The 19,770-nt window shown below is 50.8% G+C and overlaps 1 protein-coding gene across 14 annotated transcripts in view; it reads left to right on the top strand.

Moving 5' to 3' along the window:
* Positions 1-19,770, top strand: part of GREB1 (growth regulating estrogen receptor binding 1) — a 150,797-nt gene that overhangs the window by 101,584 nt on the left and 29,443 nt on the right. For 13 of the 14 annotated variants that reach the window (XR_010835639.1, XR_010835640.1, XR_010835641.1 and 10 more), the window contains 9 exons: positions 446-589; positions 3,380-3,565; positions 6,387-6,740; positions 8,036-8,164; positions 8,874-9,002; positions 9,640-9,837; positions 10,548-10,728; positions 12,341-12,536; positions 13,982-14,118. Coding sequence is in view for 10 of the 14 variants with exons in the window: in XM_067008097.1 (XP_066864198.1) it covers positions 446-589; positions 3,380-3,565; positions 6,387-6,740; positions 8,036-8,164; positions 8,874-9,002; positions 9,640-9,837; positions 10,548-10,728; positions 12,341-12,536; positions 13,982-14,118 (1,654 nt within the window). In the remaining 4 variants the exon portion in view is untranslated. The remainder of the gene's footprint in view (positions 1-445; positions 590-3,379; positions 3,566-6,386; positions 6,741-8,035; positions 8,165-8,873; positions 9,003-9,639; positions 9,838-10,547; positions 10,729-12,340; positions 12,537-13,981; positions 14,119-19,770) is intronic. The other variant, XM_067008100.1, reaches the window with a different exon arrangement.

Below are 19,770 nucleotides of genomic sequence, written 5' to 3'. Positions count from 1 at the left end.
CTTGGGTACTAGCGGTGGTGGTGCTGCTGGTGGTGTGTGTGTGCGTTTACACGTGCTTTTGTGTGTATTGGTGAGAAAGTTCTAGGGAGGCAGACTTGGGTATAACAAAAGATTCTCTTTCTCGTACATTAGACTTGCTTAACAAAACCCAGGATCCACATACGGTATTGACTTCTCTGATCCTAGAGGAACTTTTTTAAAGGCTTGCCTGTCACTTGGCAGGGATATTGAGAGGAGGAGACCAGGTTGTTTGGTGGGGAAGGGGGACCCAGTGACCTGTAAGATGCTTTTGACCTCAGGAACCTGTGATTCCTGGACTTGGATGCTCCCGTAAGCAGGGAACTGTTCAAGTTGTAGCAGATGCATTGGCCAGCCTGACGTCAGGTCTGCCGGAAGTGGCTGCTTTGTCCGACGTGTCTTCCTAATGCTCTCGGTGTGTCCCTAGAGAGCACAGGCGTGACCTGCATGCCCCAGGTTGGCTTGGTGGGACCGGCTTCAGTCACCTTTCCCGTTGTGGCCTCCGGAGAACCAGTGTCCGTTCCCGACAACTTGCTGAAAATATGCAAGGCCAAGCCAGTGATCTTTAAAGGCAAGTACAGCAGTGTGGTGAGGGGTGGAAGTCGGGGAGCCCAGGGGACGCGTGAGAAACAGGCAACGCGACACCTCCTCCCAGTCTGACTCCGCACCAAGGGGTCCTCCTGGGAAAACTCTGAAATCCGTCCCGGGGCAACGAGAGAAGCAGGCAGACTGGCCACTGGGGTAGCCCCTGATCAGGTGCCAGAGTTTCAGAGCCTGTCGCGCCGTTCTCTACGATGAGCCCAAGTGAGACGATCCTGTTCCATGACGACCGTTTGCTTGTTCATTTGTTCCTTCAGTCAGTCCCTCTTTCAGCCCCACTCGGCTCCTGCCGTGGTACCAGGCCCAGGGCTGAGCGCTGTGGGTGAGACTTGGGTCACCGGCCCCTTGCCCATTTGTCAGGCCCCCGGTCTGGTGGGTTGTCCTGTGACCACTAGTATTTTGGGGCCATGAAATCTGACTTTGGGCAGAGATAGCCATGGTCACCAGGCAGAAGCATGAAACAAGACCAGATCCGACCGCTAGTCTGTGGGCTTGTGTACGTGGTTGGAGGTCAACTTGTGGCTCAGCTAAGGAAATTCCTTCCTAATGAAGCGGGAGCCCTTGAAACGTGAGGATTCGGCAGTGCTTGTTTGATGATGGTGCTGGCACGGAGTCTCTCTCTCTCTCTCTCACACACACACACACACACACACACACACACACACACACACTCACACACATTCAGGTCCTTCTTAAATAAGGGCAGACTGTGGGGTTTTTTTCGTTTTTTCATTTTATTTTTTATTTTTATTTTTTCTGTTATTATTAGATAGCATAAACTTTAAAAAAAATTTATAGGAGTATAGGTGATTTACAATGTTGTGTTAGTTTTGGGTGTACAGCAAAGTGAATCAGTTGTACATACATATATCCACTCTTTTTTAGATTCTTTTCTCATGTAGGTCATTACAGAGTATTGGGTGGAGAGGACACTATTTGGTATCATGTTTGTAGGAGTAGAGGAGAGGGTGGTAGGAAAGTGGGAAGGTATCTTACTCTTAATTACGAAATAGGAGAGGGTACTCCTTTCTTTATCCTAAAAAAAAAATGGACAGGATATTCAGGAAGAAGGGTGCAGGTCTGGGTTTTTTTGTTTTTTTTTTTTTTTTTGCGGTATGCGGGCCTCTCACTGTTGTGGCCTCTCCCGTTGCGGAGCACAGGCTCCCGACGCGCAGGCTCAGCGGCCATGGCTCACGGGCCCGACCGCTCCGCGGCATGTGGGATCTTCCCGGACTGGGACACGAACCCGTGTCTCCTGCATCTGCAGGCGGATTCTCAACCACTGCGCCACCAGGGAAGCCCCAGGTCTGGGTTTTGAACTGGGTGTGAGGCTAGTTGCAGCGAGCGGGGGCTACTCTTCGTTGCGGTGCTCAGGCTTCTCATTGTGGTGGCTTCTCTTGTTGCGGAGCACGGGCTCTAGGCACGCAGGCTTCAGTAGCTGTGGCACGCGAGCTCTAGAGCGCAAGCTCAGTAGTTGTGGCGCACGGGCCTAGTTGCTCCGCGGCATGTGGGATCTTCCCGGCCCAGGGTTTGAACCCATGTCCCCTGCATTGGCAGGTGGATTCTTAACCACTGTGCCACCGGGAAGCCCCTCAGATTCCCTTTTACCTGGGCCCCATTGTAGCTTCTCTGTGCCTCTTTCATGACAAATTTCACATCCTTCTTTTAACAGTAACTCTTTACGTTGCCTCTTATAAACCGTAACGTTTGTGAACAGTGCTACCCAAATGGTGGTCCCTGGACCAGCAAGGGCAGCATCACCTGGGACATCAGTAGAGGTGTGCGTTCCCAGGCCCATCCCAGAATCCGAATCAGAAGCTCTGTGGCGGGGCCCAGCAACCTGTGTTTTAGGAAGCCTTTCAGGGGACCCTCATGCCCCCTCAGGTCTGGGAATGAATTTCCTGGAGGACATGAACTGTGTCCCAGTCACCAGATCTGCCCCCAGAGCCGAGTGTGAGGCCCGTACATGGCACACGGCAGGCATCCACTAAGTGTGTGTTTGGTGAATAAGTGGAGACCTTCTGAGCCCAACATGCCACACCCACGCTGAACCACATTTGATCATCTCAGCAACCACACGAGGGCTCGATGTTCTCCACCCCATTCTACGAAGGTGGAGACTGAGGCTCAGGGAAGTTAAGCTTCTCGCGGAGGGTCACAGAGTCAATGAACGGTGCAGAGGCAGTTCGGAGCTGGCCTGCGCTGTCCCGCCTCTGAGAGTTGCCATCAGAATTAATCTTGTAACGTTCGCGAAAGCATTTGTCAAGTTCTGTCAGTATTCGGAGTCTCTGGTCTGTACAGTGATTTACTTTCCTCACTCGGCTTGTCAGAGAGTTCTGGGAGACTGGGAGGCAGAATCCAACACGGGGAGTTGGGGAGGCTTGGGCTGGCGCAGGCCTGGCAAAGATCTGGTAGGCGTTGCCCGCGTGAAATTTCTAGAGTCAGAGCCAAAGGAGCAGCACAGGCGATGGCTGGTTAGCTTTGGCACTTCCCTCTGGGCCTGAGCTTGCTTGGCTATAAAATAGGGGATTGGACTAAATGAACAAGCAAATGCTACAGCCCCTGTCTGTTCTCAGAGCAGGTGCACAAATCAGCAAGGGCCGGAAGTTCAAGATTTCCTTGGTAAGGAGCACCTGAGTTACCCCAGGTGCAACTGGCCTGCCTGTTTTCACTCCCTCGCATTCAGAAACCACCCACCTGTGGGGACCACGCCTTGTGCCCGAGGCCAGGGGCCACGTGGGTGCTGTTTCTCCTCCCCCAGGCCACGGGCACTTCCCTTACCTCTGTGGGAACCTGAACGATGTCGTCGTGAGTCCTCTCCTGTACACGTGCTACCAGAACTCCCAGTCCATCTCCAGAGCGTATGGACAGTATGGGGCCTCCACGATACAGCCCATCTCCGAGGAGATGCAGCTCCTGCTGACCGTCTACTATCTCGTCCAGCTGGGTGAGTCTCCCTCCCATTTCGTGGGAACCACTGGTGGAATAATCGCTAAAGGCAGGAACCGCACGAGCCTTGATCGCTGACCCTCTCTTGGAACCCTTGTGAAGACCGCCTCTGCTGTCAGGTCACTGCAGTGGTCTCCACCCCGAGGGACTGAGAAGGCCTTAAAGTAGGTCAAAATCTACAGTGAGAATTCAGAAATGATTTCCCTGCCCTTCTAGGCGCAGAGATACAGCAGGAATAAAACAGTGGCTTTGCCCTCAAGGAGATTGTATCCTAGTGGGAGAGAGAAACAGTAAACAAGTGGAAAATAAGCAGAGGGAGGTGGGGTTGTTTCAGGTTGTCAGAAAGGGCCTCTGTGAGGAGATGGCGTTTGGGTCGAGACCCGAGTGATGAGAAGGGTCCAGCCTTATGAAGATCTGAGGGAGGAAGAGGGAGGAGGATGGGGGGGTGGCAGGCGGGGCCGGAGCATGGAGCCCCAGGTCAGTGGGAGCCAGGGAGGCTGCAGAGTGAGAGCACGACAACGAGGGTGCTGTTAGAGAGAGGGTAGGGCCTCGGGCTAAGGTCAAGAGTTATATTTTAGACACGTTGAGAAACAATTTGTATTTGTCTGCTCAGGCTGCCATAACAAAATACTACAGACTGTGTGGTTAAATCTCAGAAATTTATCTTCTCACAGTTCTGGAGGCTGGAAATCCAAGATGAGGGTGGCAGCAAGGTTGGGTTCTGGTGAGGCCTCTCTTCCTGGCTTGCAGACGGCTGCCTTCTCACTGTATCCTCCTCTGTGCACGTGTGTGGGGACAGAGGGTGAGCTCTGGCGTCGCTTCCTCTTCTTATAGTGCCACCACTCCTACTGGCTTAGGGCCCCACCCTTCTGACCTCACGTAGCTACTTCTTTAAAGGCCCTATCGCTAAATAAGTCGTATTGGGGGTTAATACTTCAACATACGAATTTGAGGGGGACACAGTTCAGTCCGTAGCACCACTGACTGCAGTGTTTTGGGCAGGGGACAGATAGGATCTGACTTTCCTTTCGAGAAGACCACGTGGGCTGCCATGTGGCCAGATGCTGCAGTTGTCCCCGTGAGGGCAGGTGGTGGCTTGGACCACTCACAGCCACAGGGGAGAGGTTCTGGAGGTCAGGACGGCGGGCTGTCTGTCTGAGGGATGTGAGGGAAAGATGGCGCTGGCATTTCGGCCTGAGCAGCCAGGTGAGCCGCGGCGCTGGAGGACGAGCGAAAGTCCTGTCTCGGCGATTTCAAGTTTGAGCTGCCGATGGGGCAGCTGGATGGGCCGGGTCAAGGGTTTGGACGTGCAGGCCTTGAGCCCCAGGGAGACGTTGCAGCTATAGGCATAAATTTAGGAAACACGGGCTCAGGGATGATCTATATTAAAGCTGTGAGGCTGGATGAGAGACTGGACTGGGAGGGGTGGTGGATGGAGGAAAGTGCCAAGGTTTGAGCCCTGGGACCCTCAGGATTCAGGGACCCGGAGGAGATGGAGATGGAGCAGGTAGGGAGGAACCCTCGACGGGGCTGCTTAGGACTGTCCGGAATCTGGGAAAATGTGGATGTGTTTCTCTTTCTCACTCTTAACAATCCACATCCGGCTTCATCCTGAATCCAACCTCGCCCACCTTCTCCATCAACACCTCCCTTGCCCAGGGTACCACTCTTGCTCAAGCTAAGACAGCTCAAGACTGCACAGCTGGTGCTGGGTGGAGCTGGATGGGGACACGTCCTCTAAATCGAAGCGTGGTGCTCTGTCCTCCAGCTCACCCAAGTATGAAAATGTGACACATCAACCGGAAAATACCCGTAGGGAAGAAAACACTGAAGGTACTCAATCTCACTAGTCATCAAAGACATACAAAATTAACACATTAAACAAGTGATGCTTTTCTCAACTAAACTGATGATAACAATCCAAGCGGTGCTATCCAGTGGAGCTAAGGGTGCAGCAGAACCAGTGTTATCGTGTGTCCTTAGCGTCGTGGTACGTTGAGACATTTAAACCATCTGGAGGGCTTCCCTGGTGGGGCAGTGGTTGAGAGTCCGCCTGCCGATGCAGGGGACACGGGTTCGTGCCCCGGTCCGGGAAGATCCCACGTGCCGCGGAGCGGCTGGGCCCGTGAGCCATGGCCACTGAGCCTGCGCGTGCGGAGCCCGTGCTCCGCAACGGGAGAGGCCACAACAGTGAGAGGCCCACGTACCACCAAAAAAAAAAAAAAAAAAAAGTAAACCATCTGGAGACAGTCTGATGATACCTATCAGTTGGCTCTGGAAGCCCAGTTTAGAGCATTTAGGCTAAAGAATGTCCCATACGTAACGCTGTGTATTGCAGAAGTGCTTATAAATGTGCTGATTTGGAAGCAGTACAGGGCTCAGCAGTAGATCAGCATTGCTCAGCCCGTGATGGTGCCCCCACGTTAACAGTGCCCGTTAATAGTTTATGCTGTTTATGAAGGCCGTAAACGTCATGCAAGCATGACTGTGGCGTGATGGTGAGGAAAACAGACACGCCTTGAAGTCATAGGCCCACAATCATTATAACGATGTAAAACCTGCACGTGGAAAAAAAAAAAAGATGGAGAAACGTACAAAAAGAGCAGTGGTTCTGTTAGGACGGTGAGATGAGGGCTGCTTTTATCACCTCCCTCTATTTCCCAGCTGTCTCGCCTACCATTTAGCGTTAGTCATTTAGGTTGTGTTATTTGAGAGTTCCTTTACACGCACCTCCCCGGCACGGCCCCGGTTATTATTGGCGAGAAGCTGCCGCGTGGGGCAGGTGCTGAAGCCCCTTCCGCCCCCATTGTCCTTGCCAGCGGCGGACCAGGTGCCCCTGATGGAGGACCTGGAGCAGATCTTCCTGCGCTCCTGGCGGGAGTCGCACCTGACGGAGATCCGCCAGCACCAGCAGGCGCCGCCGCAGCCCGTCCCGCCGGCGCCCGGGGCCGCCGTGGCGCCCGTCACCTCGGCGCAGCTGCCCTGGCTGGCCGGCCTGGCCGCCAGCTCCTGCAACGACAGCGTGCACGTCATCGAGTGCACCTACTCCCTGGCCGAGGGCCTCTCTGAGATGTTCCGCCTGCTCCTCGAGGGCAAGCTGGCCAAGACCAACTACGTGGTGATCATCTGCGCCTGCCGGAGCGCCGCCATCGACTCCTGCATCGCCGTCACCGGTGAGGCTGCGCCCCGCCGCTGGGCTGCCGGGAGAGCAGTCTGGTGATGCCCAGAATCCCTCCTTCGCCGTCGCCCCCCTTCTGCCTCTCGCGGCCCCGGGTTTGCAGCTGCGCTGGTTAGTAACAGCCGTTAGCGCACAGCAGCCCCTGGCGTGCCCTGAATAGCGCGCTTCGGGGAAAATTCCGTCCCTCCTGGCATGGAAGGTGAGCCCTTCCCGTTCCTCTGGAGAGACTGGGGGCAGGTTTGGATCTGGATAGAGGCAGGGAAAACCTGGGTCCCCCGTGCACCTGCTGGTCTGTGGTTTAATGACTCTGGCCCTCAGCTTCTTCAACTACCTAATGGAGAGGAAAAAAAATAAATAGTGGCCTTCTTGTGTTGTGCGGGTTAATGAGCCAGTTAGCTATTTAATTATAAAAACGTGTACTGAAGCCTTACTATGTGCAGTCACTGTTCTGGGGGCTGGGGACACAGGATTGATGTCCCTGCTTTCCTGGAGCGTGCGTTCTGGTGGCAAGACAGACACCAAACAGCACAGAATGTCCCGGGGGGAGGGGGGAGGGATGGAGGATTGCAGTCACTGTGCAGTGTCCCAGTGGTCTCTTGGCATTCCTTCATCTTAAACACCTGTGTTGGGCTTCCCCGGTGGCGCAGTGGTTGAGAGTCCGCCTGCCGATGCAGGGGACGCGGGTTCGTGCCCCGGTCCGGGAGGATCCCACGTGCCGCGGAGCGGCTGGGCCCGTGAGCCGTGGTCGCTGAGCCTGCGCGTCTGGAGCCTGTGCTCCGCAACGGGAGAGGCCACAACAGTGAGAGGCCCACGTACTGCAAAAACAAAAAACACCTGTGTTTTTAATAAATTCTTTACATTAATTTCAGTAACATCTTTAGTAATAAACCTCGAGCCCCTGCTGTGTCAGGCATTGGGCTGAATATTTTACAAACATTGTCTTGTTTTATCCTTACAATAGTCCTGTGAAGTAGATGGTACTTTTAGCCTCGAATTCCAGATGAGGAAACGGGGTCAGCCTAGGTTACACAGCTCGTTAAGTGGGGAGAGAGTTAGGTTCCAAAGCCCATACTCGGAGATTTCCCCCTTATTATCCCAACTACTAAACTGGGCCAGGGGGTGTGTACCCTTTATTCATTTCACCAGCAGGAAGCCCTGCTCTTAGCCAGGCGTGGTGCTGGGCTTGCGGGATGGAGGGAGAAAGAGATTCAGGCACAGACCCTGCCATCGAGGAGCTCACGTGCTAATTCTAAAAGGAGGGCCCAGTCCAAATTGTTGTCTGTTTTCCAGGAAAATACCAAGCCCGGATTCTTTCTGAGAGCCTTCTCACCCCAGCTGAGTACCAGAAAGAAGTCAATTATGAGCTGGTTACGGGGAAAGTGGACTCTCTGGGAGCCTTTTTTAGCACCCTCTGTCCAGGTAGGCTTGTTGTGAGACAGGTGCAAATTCAGAAATTGATGAGAAAGACACAAAGGGCAAGGTCGTCTGGGGGGATGGAGCCCATCCCCCGTGACCTGCTGAGGCTGGCCCGGATCTACATGTGTGGGCGGCCCTTCCATCTGTGGGGGTCTCTGGCTGGCCGTTTCCTGCTCTGGCTGTGGCTTCTCTAGGTGGCGGCTTTGTGGTTTCTGTCCTTTGGGGGCACACAAGGGCCTTGTGCCTGGTTCTCCGTACCTCTCCGGCTCTGTCCCTCACCCTCCTGCCTCCCGCTCTGTGCTGCTTAAAGCTTCTCACTGGAGAAGTGTATTCTCTGTGCCTCCTTCTGTGTCCTATGCCTTGAGTGCCTGTCTCCCTTTTTTCCTGGCCACTCACCCTACAAGACTCACCCCATTTCCTCCCAGAAGCTCTTGCTGGCCCCTCCTCCAAGATGTGCTCAGACCCCTACCTCCTGACCTTTGGCATCTTGCTCTTCTTTCTTTCCGTCCTGGCACCTTCTGGGTCATAATGTAATTTTCTTTAGTGCATCTGCCTTCTGGGGCTGTGGGCTCCTTGACAGGATGGGCCACCCTATCTCTGGTGCCCCAGGCCCTGGACAGTGCCCGATACGTAGGGGCTGTTCCATGGATGCTTTTGCTGAGTTTCACTGAGACGGAATACCCATTTCTGTTATTCTCTCTGTTTTGGGCAGAGGGCGACATTGATATTTTGCTGGACAAATTTCATCAGGAAAATCAAGGCCAGATTTCTTCCTCACTTACTGCCTCCTCTGTCACCAAGTCAGCATCCCTCGATGTCGGCGGGACACCGGTATGCACAAGTGAGTGATGCCGGGGCGCCGGTGGCCACGCTCTGGGCTGCTGAGGCAGCATCCAGGGCCCCCAGGGGCTGCAAAGTTAGAGGCACCTCCAGCGGGCAGGGCATCTCCTTAGAATCGAGTAGACCAGATATCTAATTTTAATTTTAGTCTTCGATGATAACAGTCTCATTTTACCCCGAAATGTACAACTGTACAGTTTTCCTGAGATGGCCCATTTCTCTGTTGATTTACAGTTTATCGATGCATTGTTGAAATACTTTATTCATTCTAAGTTCCTGAAGGGCTGTGACGGTCTCCTCCTCTTCCAGAGAACCTGTAACCTCTTCCAAAATCTCATCTCGGCATCAGCTTCCCTGGGATGCCGTCCTTGTCCCCCCCCCCCCCAGGTGGAGTAGGTCACAGCCTCTGTGCTCCCTGAGTGCTGTTCACCCTTTCATTTTTAAACTAGGAGAAGGGTGTGAAATGACCATCACGGGGGGTAGCCCGGAGCAGGCGCTCAGTGAACATTGGTGTTCTCCCCATCCCCTCATCACTTTGTGTGCTAGACGGGGGCCCCCTGCTTGATGACCTAGCAGAGGTCCGGGGCTGTAGCCATCTGCTGGCGTGCACCTCACCTTGATGGGGGCTCTGGTTCCAGGTTACCATCTGGAGCCTCACCGCATCCGGCCCTTCCAGCTGGCCGTGGCCCAGAAGCTCCTCTCCCACGTGTGTTCAATCGCAGATTCCAGCACCCAAAATCTGGACTTAGGATCCTTTGAGAAGGTGGACTTTCTGATTTGCATTCCACCCTCAGAAGTGACCTACCAGCAGACCCTGTTCCACGTCTGGCATTCAGGTGCGGGCCTCTCGGGGCAAGCGTGATGTCTGTGTGGAGAAGCTGTGATCTGTTTGCGTTCAGATTTGGATTCTAACACCATCTTTACTTCTAAAGTAGGGGGTGCCGTATTAACACCCCGGTTTCATAGCTCATGAAACTGATGCCCAGAGGAAGCGGCTTGTCCACTATTTTATAATCTGTTAAAGGTAGAACCTGACTTGAGCGTTCCCTTTGTCCCACTCAAGTCAGTGAAGTATGTGCCGATATCTGGCTCCAACTTTATGTATCTTCCCTGTGCTTTCAAGGGGATTAAACATGAACCACACAGAGAGTCCATGTCTTCACTCGGAGGGTTCACTCTGCGTGCTCTAACCTGAGGCCTGGTGGCATTCAGGCTGGAGATGATTTTGGTGGGTGAGAGGGGACCTTTCCCTTTCTTTCAGTCACCGTGCTGGGATCAGCTGCTTCACGAAGGCAGCCTTGCTGTGCCCCCGGGTGGGCTGTGTACGTACCACGCTGGGGAGCAGGCCCTGCTGCTGCAGGCGGTGACACGATGGTCGTTTGCACGGGAATTGGCCTCCCTGACTCACACGTGCCCCCTGCATCCCTGTAGCCTCCCGTCCCAGCAAGGAGCCTGCCATATGGGAGACGTTCCTCAAGTGTCCGTTGCTGGGTGAAAAACTCACGGCCGTGTTTGGAGTTACTGATGTCTTTTCGCTGTGTTGCAGGGGTTTTGCTGGAGCTTGGCTTGGAAAAGGAGCACATGACCAAGCAGAGGGTCGAGCAGTACGTTTTGAAGCTAGATGCCCAGGCGCAGACAAAATTCACGTCCTTTCTGCAAAACTCCTTTCAGAATCCGCACACGCTCTTTGTCCTCATTCACGACCACGCCCACTGGGATCTCGTGAGGTTAGACTGGCTTTGGCACGTGGCAGGGCTGGCATTTCCCTTCTTGGAGTGAATATGTATATGGATAATACTGTGGGTATAAGTGTTAAAAAGATGAACGGTGTTGGGGGCTTGGCATTTGTAGGCAGATGCTGCGGGTGTGTTTCAGACCTTAGGGCCGGAAGTTACCCGAGGGGTCGTCTAGTGCAGCCTCTGAAAGGTACCCATTATGGAAACTAGAGAAGGGAAGCAGCTCGCTCAGTGTCGCAGGCTGGGGTGGGGGAGGGAGGGTTATCAGTGGCAGAGCAGCAGGTGCCGGGAAGGGATCCTGATGGGAGGAGCTCTGCCCAGGCCCCTCCCTCTCCCTGATGGAGCCCCATTGGCTCTGGACACCGTGGGTCCCAGCTGGTGCCCTTCCCAGGGGAGATTTTACTTTCTCAATTCAAATGAACTTAAAATCTAGATGAATTTCAGGTGGTGTCAAGCCTGGAGTCTGGCAGGATTCCTGGTATTTACCGGGACTGGTCATCTCCACGAGACTGGCCTTGGGGTTGTGTGTTTAGACGCTGCCGCTGACACGGACGAAGAGGGAAAGAAGATTGTGGGTCGGGTATCGGAGGAAGGCTTTGACTTAGCGCGGGGCCAGAAGCTCAGGGCTGGCCAGAGCCTTCAAGTTCGCCCAGTTAAAGGGTTTACATTCTCGCGTCCACGTACGGGCGTGGGGGAATTTGAACATGCTGAAGTATATGAGAAGCTAAATTGTACATATTCATTTGGTGGGTAGGTTTCTCAGAGTGGCTACCTGCCACCCAAAAGGTGAAGCACCGATTTTTTCCTGTCCCCCTAGATTTACAGACAAGAACGCTGAGACCAGTGACCCACTGAGAAAGGCTGAGATGCACGTGTCTCCTCGGCCCCTTGTCCAAAATGCTTCCCATTCCTGATCCTATACTTTAAGATTTAGTATAGAATTTACCATGTTATGTCCTCTTTGGGTCATTTCAAGATCAGTAGGACTGTTGGAGAAAAGGATTTAAGGAGGCAGGTGTACAGTCAGGTGCGGCCAAGGGAGAGAAGGCAAGACTCATTGACAGCTCCTGGGTGAGCTTCCCTGTGCTAGAGAAGCGGGTGGATCGTGTATCTTGCAAGCAATCCTCTGTAGACACTGTTCCCCCAGCCAAGCTTTTAATAAGTCGTGAGTATTCAGGGGGGTCCCTGACGGGTACCTGAAGTGCAGTCGTATTTAAAAATTTCATTTTGGGGGGCTTCCCTGGTGGCGCAGTGGTTGAGAGTCCGCCTGCCGATGCAGGAGACACGGGTTCGAGCCCCGGTCCGGGAGGATCCCACGTGCCGCGGAGCGACTAAGCCCGTGAGCCGTGGCCGCTGGGCCTGTGCGTCCGGAGCCTGTGCTCCGCAACGGGAGAGGCCACAACAGTGAGACGCCCGTGTACCGCAAAAAAAAAAAAAAAAAAAAAAATTTCATTTTGCTAGTCATGGGCAGAGCTCTAAGCTTCGATTGTTCCGGCGTTGGGAGGCTCGCTGTCAGTTGATCCGACTGCTTGATTGTCGTCAAATGACGGGACAGTGCTTGCCATTCCACTTACCATTTCTTCTGCCTCCTTCGCTCTCTCAGTAGCACTGTTCATGACCTCTACTCCCAGAGTGACCCGTCCGTGGGGTTGGTGGACAGATTGCTCAACTGCAAGGAGGTGAAGGAGGCCCCCAACATCGTGATGCTGCACGTGACCTCCTTCCCGTACGCGCTGCAGACGCAGCACACCCTCATCAGTCCGTACAACGAGATACACTGGCCGGCCTCCTACAGTAACGTGAGTGTCCCGGGCTGCTGGGCCCGCCGTAGCAGTGACCTTGCGTTGGGAGAGATCCTGTTCACTAAAGACTTGACTGACTAGCCCAGTTGAGGGTCAGTGGGTTCCAGCTCCTTGGATCTTTGATTCTACCCAGGGTTAGATGTAGACCCTTCTTGGTCTTTAGAAACCTTCCTGTGTGCATTTGTTGGCTCCCTGTCTTAGAGCATGTAATGCAACACGGTTGGTTTACTGTTTCTCTGGCGACTGAAGCTCTCTGAGCAGCGTCTGCACACCTGCTCTCCTGGTGTTGGATGTACAGCCCTCTAGGGCTGTGGGGATTTGGACTGTACATGGGGTGACTCTAAATTTGTCTGGAAGCCCTGGAAATGTTCCTGTCTTTCCCACCCCTGCACCCTCCAGCAGCGAGGTGCAAAATCTCCTCCCTCAAACTGAACACACGTCCACAAACCCGGGTGAGTTTTACTTTAGCTTATCACCTGCCATTTTCTCATCAAAATAGAAGACAGCAGTCATTCTGGTAATGTGAGAAATCTGGTGGTTGGATTCCACCTAATTACACAAGCAGTAAGTAGACATAAAGTTGCGGACTTTTTCGGAGTGCCTCGGAATCATCCAGGGAACTTCTAAAGGCGCTGATGCTCGGCTTCCTTCCCGCCGATTCAGAAACAGAGGTAGCAACAGCATTTGTTTTCATGTCGCGCTTACTGTGAGCCAGGCAGGCACTGTTCTAAGTGCTTTATCATATGAACTCAGATAAGACACAGGTGCTAGGATGATTTCCGATTTACAAATGGGGAAAATGAGGCAGAGGGGAGGGGTTAAGCCACTTGCCCAGAGGCATGCAACTAGAAGGTTCTGGAGCGAGATGCGATCCAGTCCAGCGAAATCCACGGCCCTCATGTTTAACCACTGTGCTGCTTGAGGATGAAGTTCATGCCTTTGTCATTTTAGCATCCTCCCTCAACTTTGCTGTGCTCTGAAGTTTGATAAGCTCTGATGCTAGTTTGGGAGGAATCTTATATCAGTGTGGATAAAATTGGTTGGATAAATGCATTTCTTTCTGCTGATTTAATAGCAGCTGAATGCAAAACAGTTGATTTGTCTATTCCTAAAACCAGCTAAAATTGTTGGAAAGAAGCAATTTTAACAAAGGAAGTTGTGTGTTTAAAAAAAAGAAGAGGATGATTTTCTTCTTGGCAAAGGCACTGGGGTCAACTGAACGGAAAAATCTTGACTGATGGGGAGGCGCCGGCCCTTACGCGTGGAGTGCGCTGTGCTCTGGGGCCGCAGAGGAAAGACAGTTATAAAACGTCATCCAGGGGATTTCAGAGTCAGCGCAGTCCAGATCAAGATGCCTGTCCAGGTCATCTGTGCGCCTGGCATGTGACCCTTTCAGTCCCCACAGAGGCACTGTTTGTGTGACCGATGCGTTTCTGTTTTAGGGAGCGGACTTGTATCCTGAGAATAAGAAGTACTTCGGGCTGTCCGAGTTCATCGAGTCCACCCTCTCAGGACACAGCCTCCCCTTGCTGAGATACGACAGCTCCTTTGAGGCCATGGTCACCGCGTTGGGAAAAAGGTACCCGTCTCTCTTGAAGTTACTAAAAATGCTCCGTAGTCAAGTGCAAGGTGAGGAATGTGCAGCCAGGGAGTTCCAGGGAGGGGGCCACCTCTCTCCCTTCCTGGGTGACTCAGTCCCTCCGTTAAAGGGATCCTGGTTTATTTCTCGTCTTGCATTTGGGGCCGGTGATGTTGTTCCAGAAAATTTGAGAGATAAGAATGGGCAGGAATATGCTAGGATGTGGGATTGCATGTCTGAGACTCAAGGGAGGGCAAGAAAACGGGAGGTAAGATAGCAAAAGGTGTAGAGGAAGAGCGAGTGGCGGTCAGTTGGCTTTGTCTTTATTTCCTTTGCATGTCATCTACTGTGGGCTTATTTTGCACCAGTCACCGTTCTTACTTTCATGATGTTATTTAGTCCTCACGATCTCTCTGAGCCAGTTGCTATTATGATTCCCATTTTGCAAATAAACTGAAACTCAGGGAGACGCCATGACTTTCTCAGGCCACACGTCTCACAAGTGACAGAACTGGGTGTGAACCCAGAGTCAGTGCTACCTTTTCAACCCTGTCACAGCAGACCCCTGAGGTGGATATCAGCACTGCCATTTTACAGATGAGGGAACTGAGGCTCAGGGGGGTTAAGTGCCGACATTCACACAGTTTACGCGTGGAAAAGCCAGGCCAAGTTTTACAGACCGTCTAATCCAAAGCAAAATGAATGGCTCTGCCGCCAATTGTGGGTGTTGAACCGAGCTCTGCCTTCTCCCCTCATGGCACATCATTTGTCTCACTTGCTGACAAAGGGATTGAATTAGACATGTACTTCCCAAGCTGTGTTCCAAGCTATACTGCTGGATGCTAACAGTTGTTATGTCACGAGGGGTTCCATGGTCATGTGTGTTTGATAGACCTTACATTTAACAAAGGATTCTTCTCCCAATGAGAGTTCTCAAAGCCTTCCATGTGCCATGTGTGCTGTAAATCTCCAGGAGACGGCTAGAGCATGCAGCATCTCCATTGTCTCATGGGATTAGTGTTCCCCAGAGCACCCTTTGGGGGAACCAAATCCCTTTCGGCTCTGATGCTGATGGGTTTGATCAGGCCACGTCTCCAACTCGCGGATTGTCAGCCGAGCTCTCGTAACCTTGCTGAGGGAAGACGCCCTCCAAGATTTTACACTAAGGCTGTGAGAACTGACCTTTGTGCTGCCTCTGCTGCTCTGCCTGGCTCCTCAGCTTCTCCTCGTGCGGCAAGCGTGTACTGAGTGCTTAGTGATCTGTAGACGCTGGGCCCGTATCTTCCATTTATTGCCTAATATAATCCTCACAATGGCACAGTGAGGTAGGAGACACTGTTATTCCCCCATTTGACAGAGAAAGAAACCAAGACTTGGGTTGGGTCACTTGCCCAAAGTCCTGTGAGGGGTTTGTAGTGAAGCCAGACCAAATCCTGGTCACTTAAGTCTAAAACAGTAGACCTACTAAACTGTCCAGAGCGAGCTCTCACAGCTCGCAGAAGGCCAGAGGGATCATGGCACCATACAGCCTGGCTCTACTCTTTATTAGTTTTAACTTTAGGCAAATCATTGAACCTGCCTGAACAGTCTACTTTCAAGTGATATTGTACCATTTCCTGTATAAGATTCTTACGATAGTATGTTTCCATTTCTCTCCTCCTAGGCTTTGTGCTTTTGTTATCATACGTTTTACTTATATATGTTATAAACTCCCCAATAAATCACATTTGCTTTAGGCAGTGGATCATCTTTTAAAGATATTTAAATAAGAATATTTTTTAAAACCTCCTTTTTATTTATTCACATAGTTAATACTTCCAGTGCTCTTCATTCTTTTGTGTAGATCCAGATTTTTATCCGGCATCGTTTTCCTTCAGTCCAAAGGACTTTCTTTAACATTTCTTGGAGGGAGGGTCTGCTGGTGATGAATTCTTTCAGCTTTTATGTGTCTTTAAAAGTCTTTATTTTGCCTCTTTTTTTCCTTTTTTTTTTTTTTTTTTTTGCGGTACGCGGGCCTCTCACTGCTGCGGCCCCTCCCGCCGTGGAGCAAAGGCTCCGGATACGCAGGCCCAGTGGCCATGGCTCACGGGCCCAGCCGTTCCGCGGCACGTGGGATCCTCCCAGACCGGGGCACGAACCCGTGCTCCCTGCATCGGCAGGCGGACTCCCAACCACTGCGCCACCAGGGAAGCCCTTGCCTCATTTTTGAAAGATATTTTCCCTGGGTATAAAATTTAGGTTGACTTTTTTCTTTCAAAGTATTAAAGATGTTGCTGTACTATCTTCTGACATACATTGTTTCAAACCAGAAGTCTGCTGTCATCGTCACCTTTGTTTCTCTCTGTGTAATGACCTCTCTTCCCCACCATGCCCTCCCAACCCTGGCTACTTCAAAATGTTTTAAATTTATCACTGATTTTAAGCAATTTGATTAAGATAGGCCTTGGTGTGGTTTTCTTCATGTTTCTTGAGTTAATTGAATTTTCATCAAATACAAAAAAATTTTAGTCATTATTTCCTCAAAAATTTTTTTCTACATCTCTCCTTTCCCCTTTTAGAGTAATTCCATTGTACATATATTAGCCTACTTAAAGTTGTTCCATAGTTCTCCAATGCTATAGTCATTATTTTCTGTTTCCCTCTGTTTCATTTTAGATCATTTCTATTGTTATGTTTTCAAGTTTACTAGTGTTATTTTTTCTGCTGTCAGTCACATCCAGTTTATTTATATTTGTATTTTTATTTTTCACAAAAGCAAAATAGTCATATAACAAGGTTCCTAAGAGAAGAAGAAAGGCAATTTCAGGTAGCACATACTTGAACATACACAATGACAAATTGAAATAAATTGTTACTTGTGTTTGTTTATTAACCAGGACTGTTCCTTGCAAGTGACTGAAACCCAACCTGCACTACTTTAGGAAAGGGAGAGGAATACACTGACTCATGCAATAAAAGGAGAGGTTGAATAAATAAACCACAGAACCAGATGTAGCTGGTTTCAGGAACAACTTAAGTTAGGTATTAAACACTGCCAAGACTGTGTTGTCTTGTCGTTGGTATTTTTCTCTGTGTTATCTTCATTGTATCTCATCACACAGTGGTTTCTTCCATGTGCTGACAGCATCATCCCTAGCTGCTGCTGAACTTCATATTCTCCAGCTTCTAGAAGGGAACTGATTCTTATAAATAGTTTGAAAAATCCCAAGAACAGACTGATGACCCATCCTGGGTCAGGTAGCCATTCCTGAACTGATCCGTTGTAGCTGGCAGGGCCGGGCCAAATACCTAGATGGTATGTCCCATGAGAATTCAGGATCCAGTTTTTTTTCTGTCTCAGACATTTTAGTTTTCATCTCCAGAATCTCAGTCTTTTTTATGTTTCCATTTAAAATGCTCAATTTTTCCTGTATCTTCTTAAACATGTAGAATATAGTTATAATAATTGTTTTAATGTTCTTCTCTACTAATACTGTCATCTGTGTTGTTTCTGGGTCAGTTTCTATTGGTTGATTTTCCCCCCTCCTTATTATGGGTTGTATTTTTCTGCTTCTTTACATATCTGGTTATTTTTGAGAGGATGCCAGACATTGTGAATTTTACTTCGTTGGGTGCTGGATATATTTGTATTCCTATAAATCTTCTTAAGCTTTGTTCTGAGATACAGTTAAGTTACTTGGAAACAGTTTAATTCTTTCAGGTCTTGCTTTTAAACTTTGTTAGGCAGGACCAGAGCAGTTTTTAGTCTAGGGCTAATTTTGTTCACTACTGAAGTGAAACCCTCTAAGTACTGTACAATATTTCATGAATTTTGATGTCTTCCACACTGGTGATGGGAACAGGAACTATTCCAAGCCCTATGTGAGTTTGAAGTATTGTTCCCTCTAATCCTTTTGGATGGTCCTTTCCTTGGCTTTGGGTAGTTTTCTCACATATATGCACTGATCACCACTTAGCTGAGGACTTGAGTGGGACCCTCTGCAGCTCTCCTGAGTTCTCTATCTGTGCAGTTCTCTCCTCTTTGGTGATTCCCCCCATGAACTCTGGCTGCCTTGGTTTCCCTGGACTCCAGATCTTTCCTCAACTCAGGGAGACACTGGGGCTTGCCTGGGTTCCTCCTTCCTGAGCAATCCTGGGAACTCTTTCCAGCTAGAAACCGGAGGCTCACCTAATTTCTTTCCCATTTCAAGGGATCACTGTCTTTCATTGCTCAGTGTCTTGAAACACTGTTGTTTCATATATTCATCCAGATTTTTAGTTATTTCTGATGGAAAAATAAATCTGGTCCCTGTTACTCTGTATTGGCCAGAAGCAGAAGTCTCTGCTTGTCCTTTGAGCAGAGTTGAAAGCAGATGGTGGAGATGGGGAGAAGAGTGTGCTTCTCCCTAAGTGACATCTTGCTCTTCTTACCCAGCTCAAGGTGACAAGGGGCCACCACAGCTGGGGCAGTGCTGTAGAGAGTGGAGACAATGCATTTTCCACTCTGCTCTCTTTCTTCCTGGGCACCACTTGGCCAGTGCACCAGGGGCAGAGGGTAAAGCAGTGCTTGGGCCGCTGGTCTCCTTTGTGCCAGAACCTGCGGACCCTTAATGCCTTCCCAAGACAGCACTAGTATTGGCAAGTTTGCCAGGCCAACTCTTCAGTTCATAGAAGCCATAAAGTAGTTGAGTGCTAAGGAGAAAGAATGAACAAAAGTATAACGATGGAGGAGAAGATATCAGAGATGCTGTTGGAAGGTGAGCTGGCTGCCCTGATAGAACTCACAGGGTGGCGTGGCTGCGGGAAGGTTCCTATCTTTGTAGGTCAAGGAAGTACTTTATCTTTGCTCCAAAAAGCCACTGAGTCGGGGGACTTATTCCATCTCAATAAACTCCCAAGAGCATTGCCTGTAAACGGAACATCAGTTTGTCTATTCCTGCTGAGAAACACAGAGTGACATACAGTGACGCGGGTTTTTCTGGCGGTGTTCTGGGGTCTGTCTCTGGCACAAGGGTCAGAGCTGCTCTGGCAGTGCACGTAGTTGTGGGAGGGGTCTCCCCCTCCGTGTGACCACAGCTTCTGAAACAAAAACTAGGATTCTTGGTTTGACTGGCTGTGTTTGGATTTGTAATTCATCTGTCAAATTAAAATCACATTAGTGGGCTTCCCTGGTGGCGCAGCGGTTGAGAGTCCGCCTGCCGATGCAGGGGACGCGGGTTCGCGCCCCGGTCCGGGAAGATCCCACATGCCGCGGAGCGGCTGGGCCCGTGAGCCATGGCCGCTGAGCCTGTGCGTCCGGAGCCTGTGCTCCGCAACGGGAGAGGCCACAGCGGTGAGAGGCCCGCGTACCGCAAAAAAAAAAAAAAAATCACAATAGTTACATTTCTAATAACTCACTCCACGTGAAATGAATGATATGCCTTTAGGATGGTCTCCCCCAGATCTGGGGGGTAGCTGCACTTACCTACTGATTGCTGATGGCTCTCCTATTGCCAGTCGGAACCTGGGACAAATTACCTAAAACTCATGGAAACGTAAATCCAGCTGATGATGGGCATGTATTTTACTCATTCATCTAGTCATTGAACAGATCTTTATTGAGCAGCTAGTATGAGCCAGCAGCAACAGCAAAACTTTGCTTCTGTTTCTCAGCTGGAAATGATAAAGCAGTTT

This window comes from Kogia breviceps, chromosome 11 (genome assembly GCF_026419965.1).
Source record: "Kogia breviceps isolate mKogBre1 chromosome 11, mKogBre1 haplotype 1, whole genome shotgun sequence".
In the NCBI taxonomy this organism is placed as follows: Eukaryota; Metazoa; Chordata; class Mammalia; order Artiodactyla; family Physeteridae; genus Kogia; species Kogia breviceps.
This window is presented reverse-complemented; position numbering and strand designations above follow the sequence as displayed.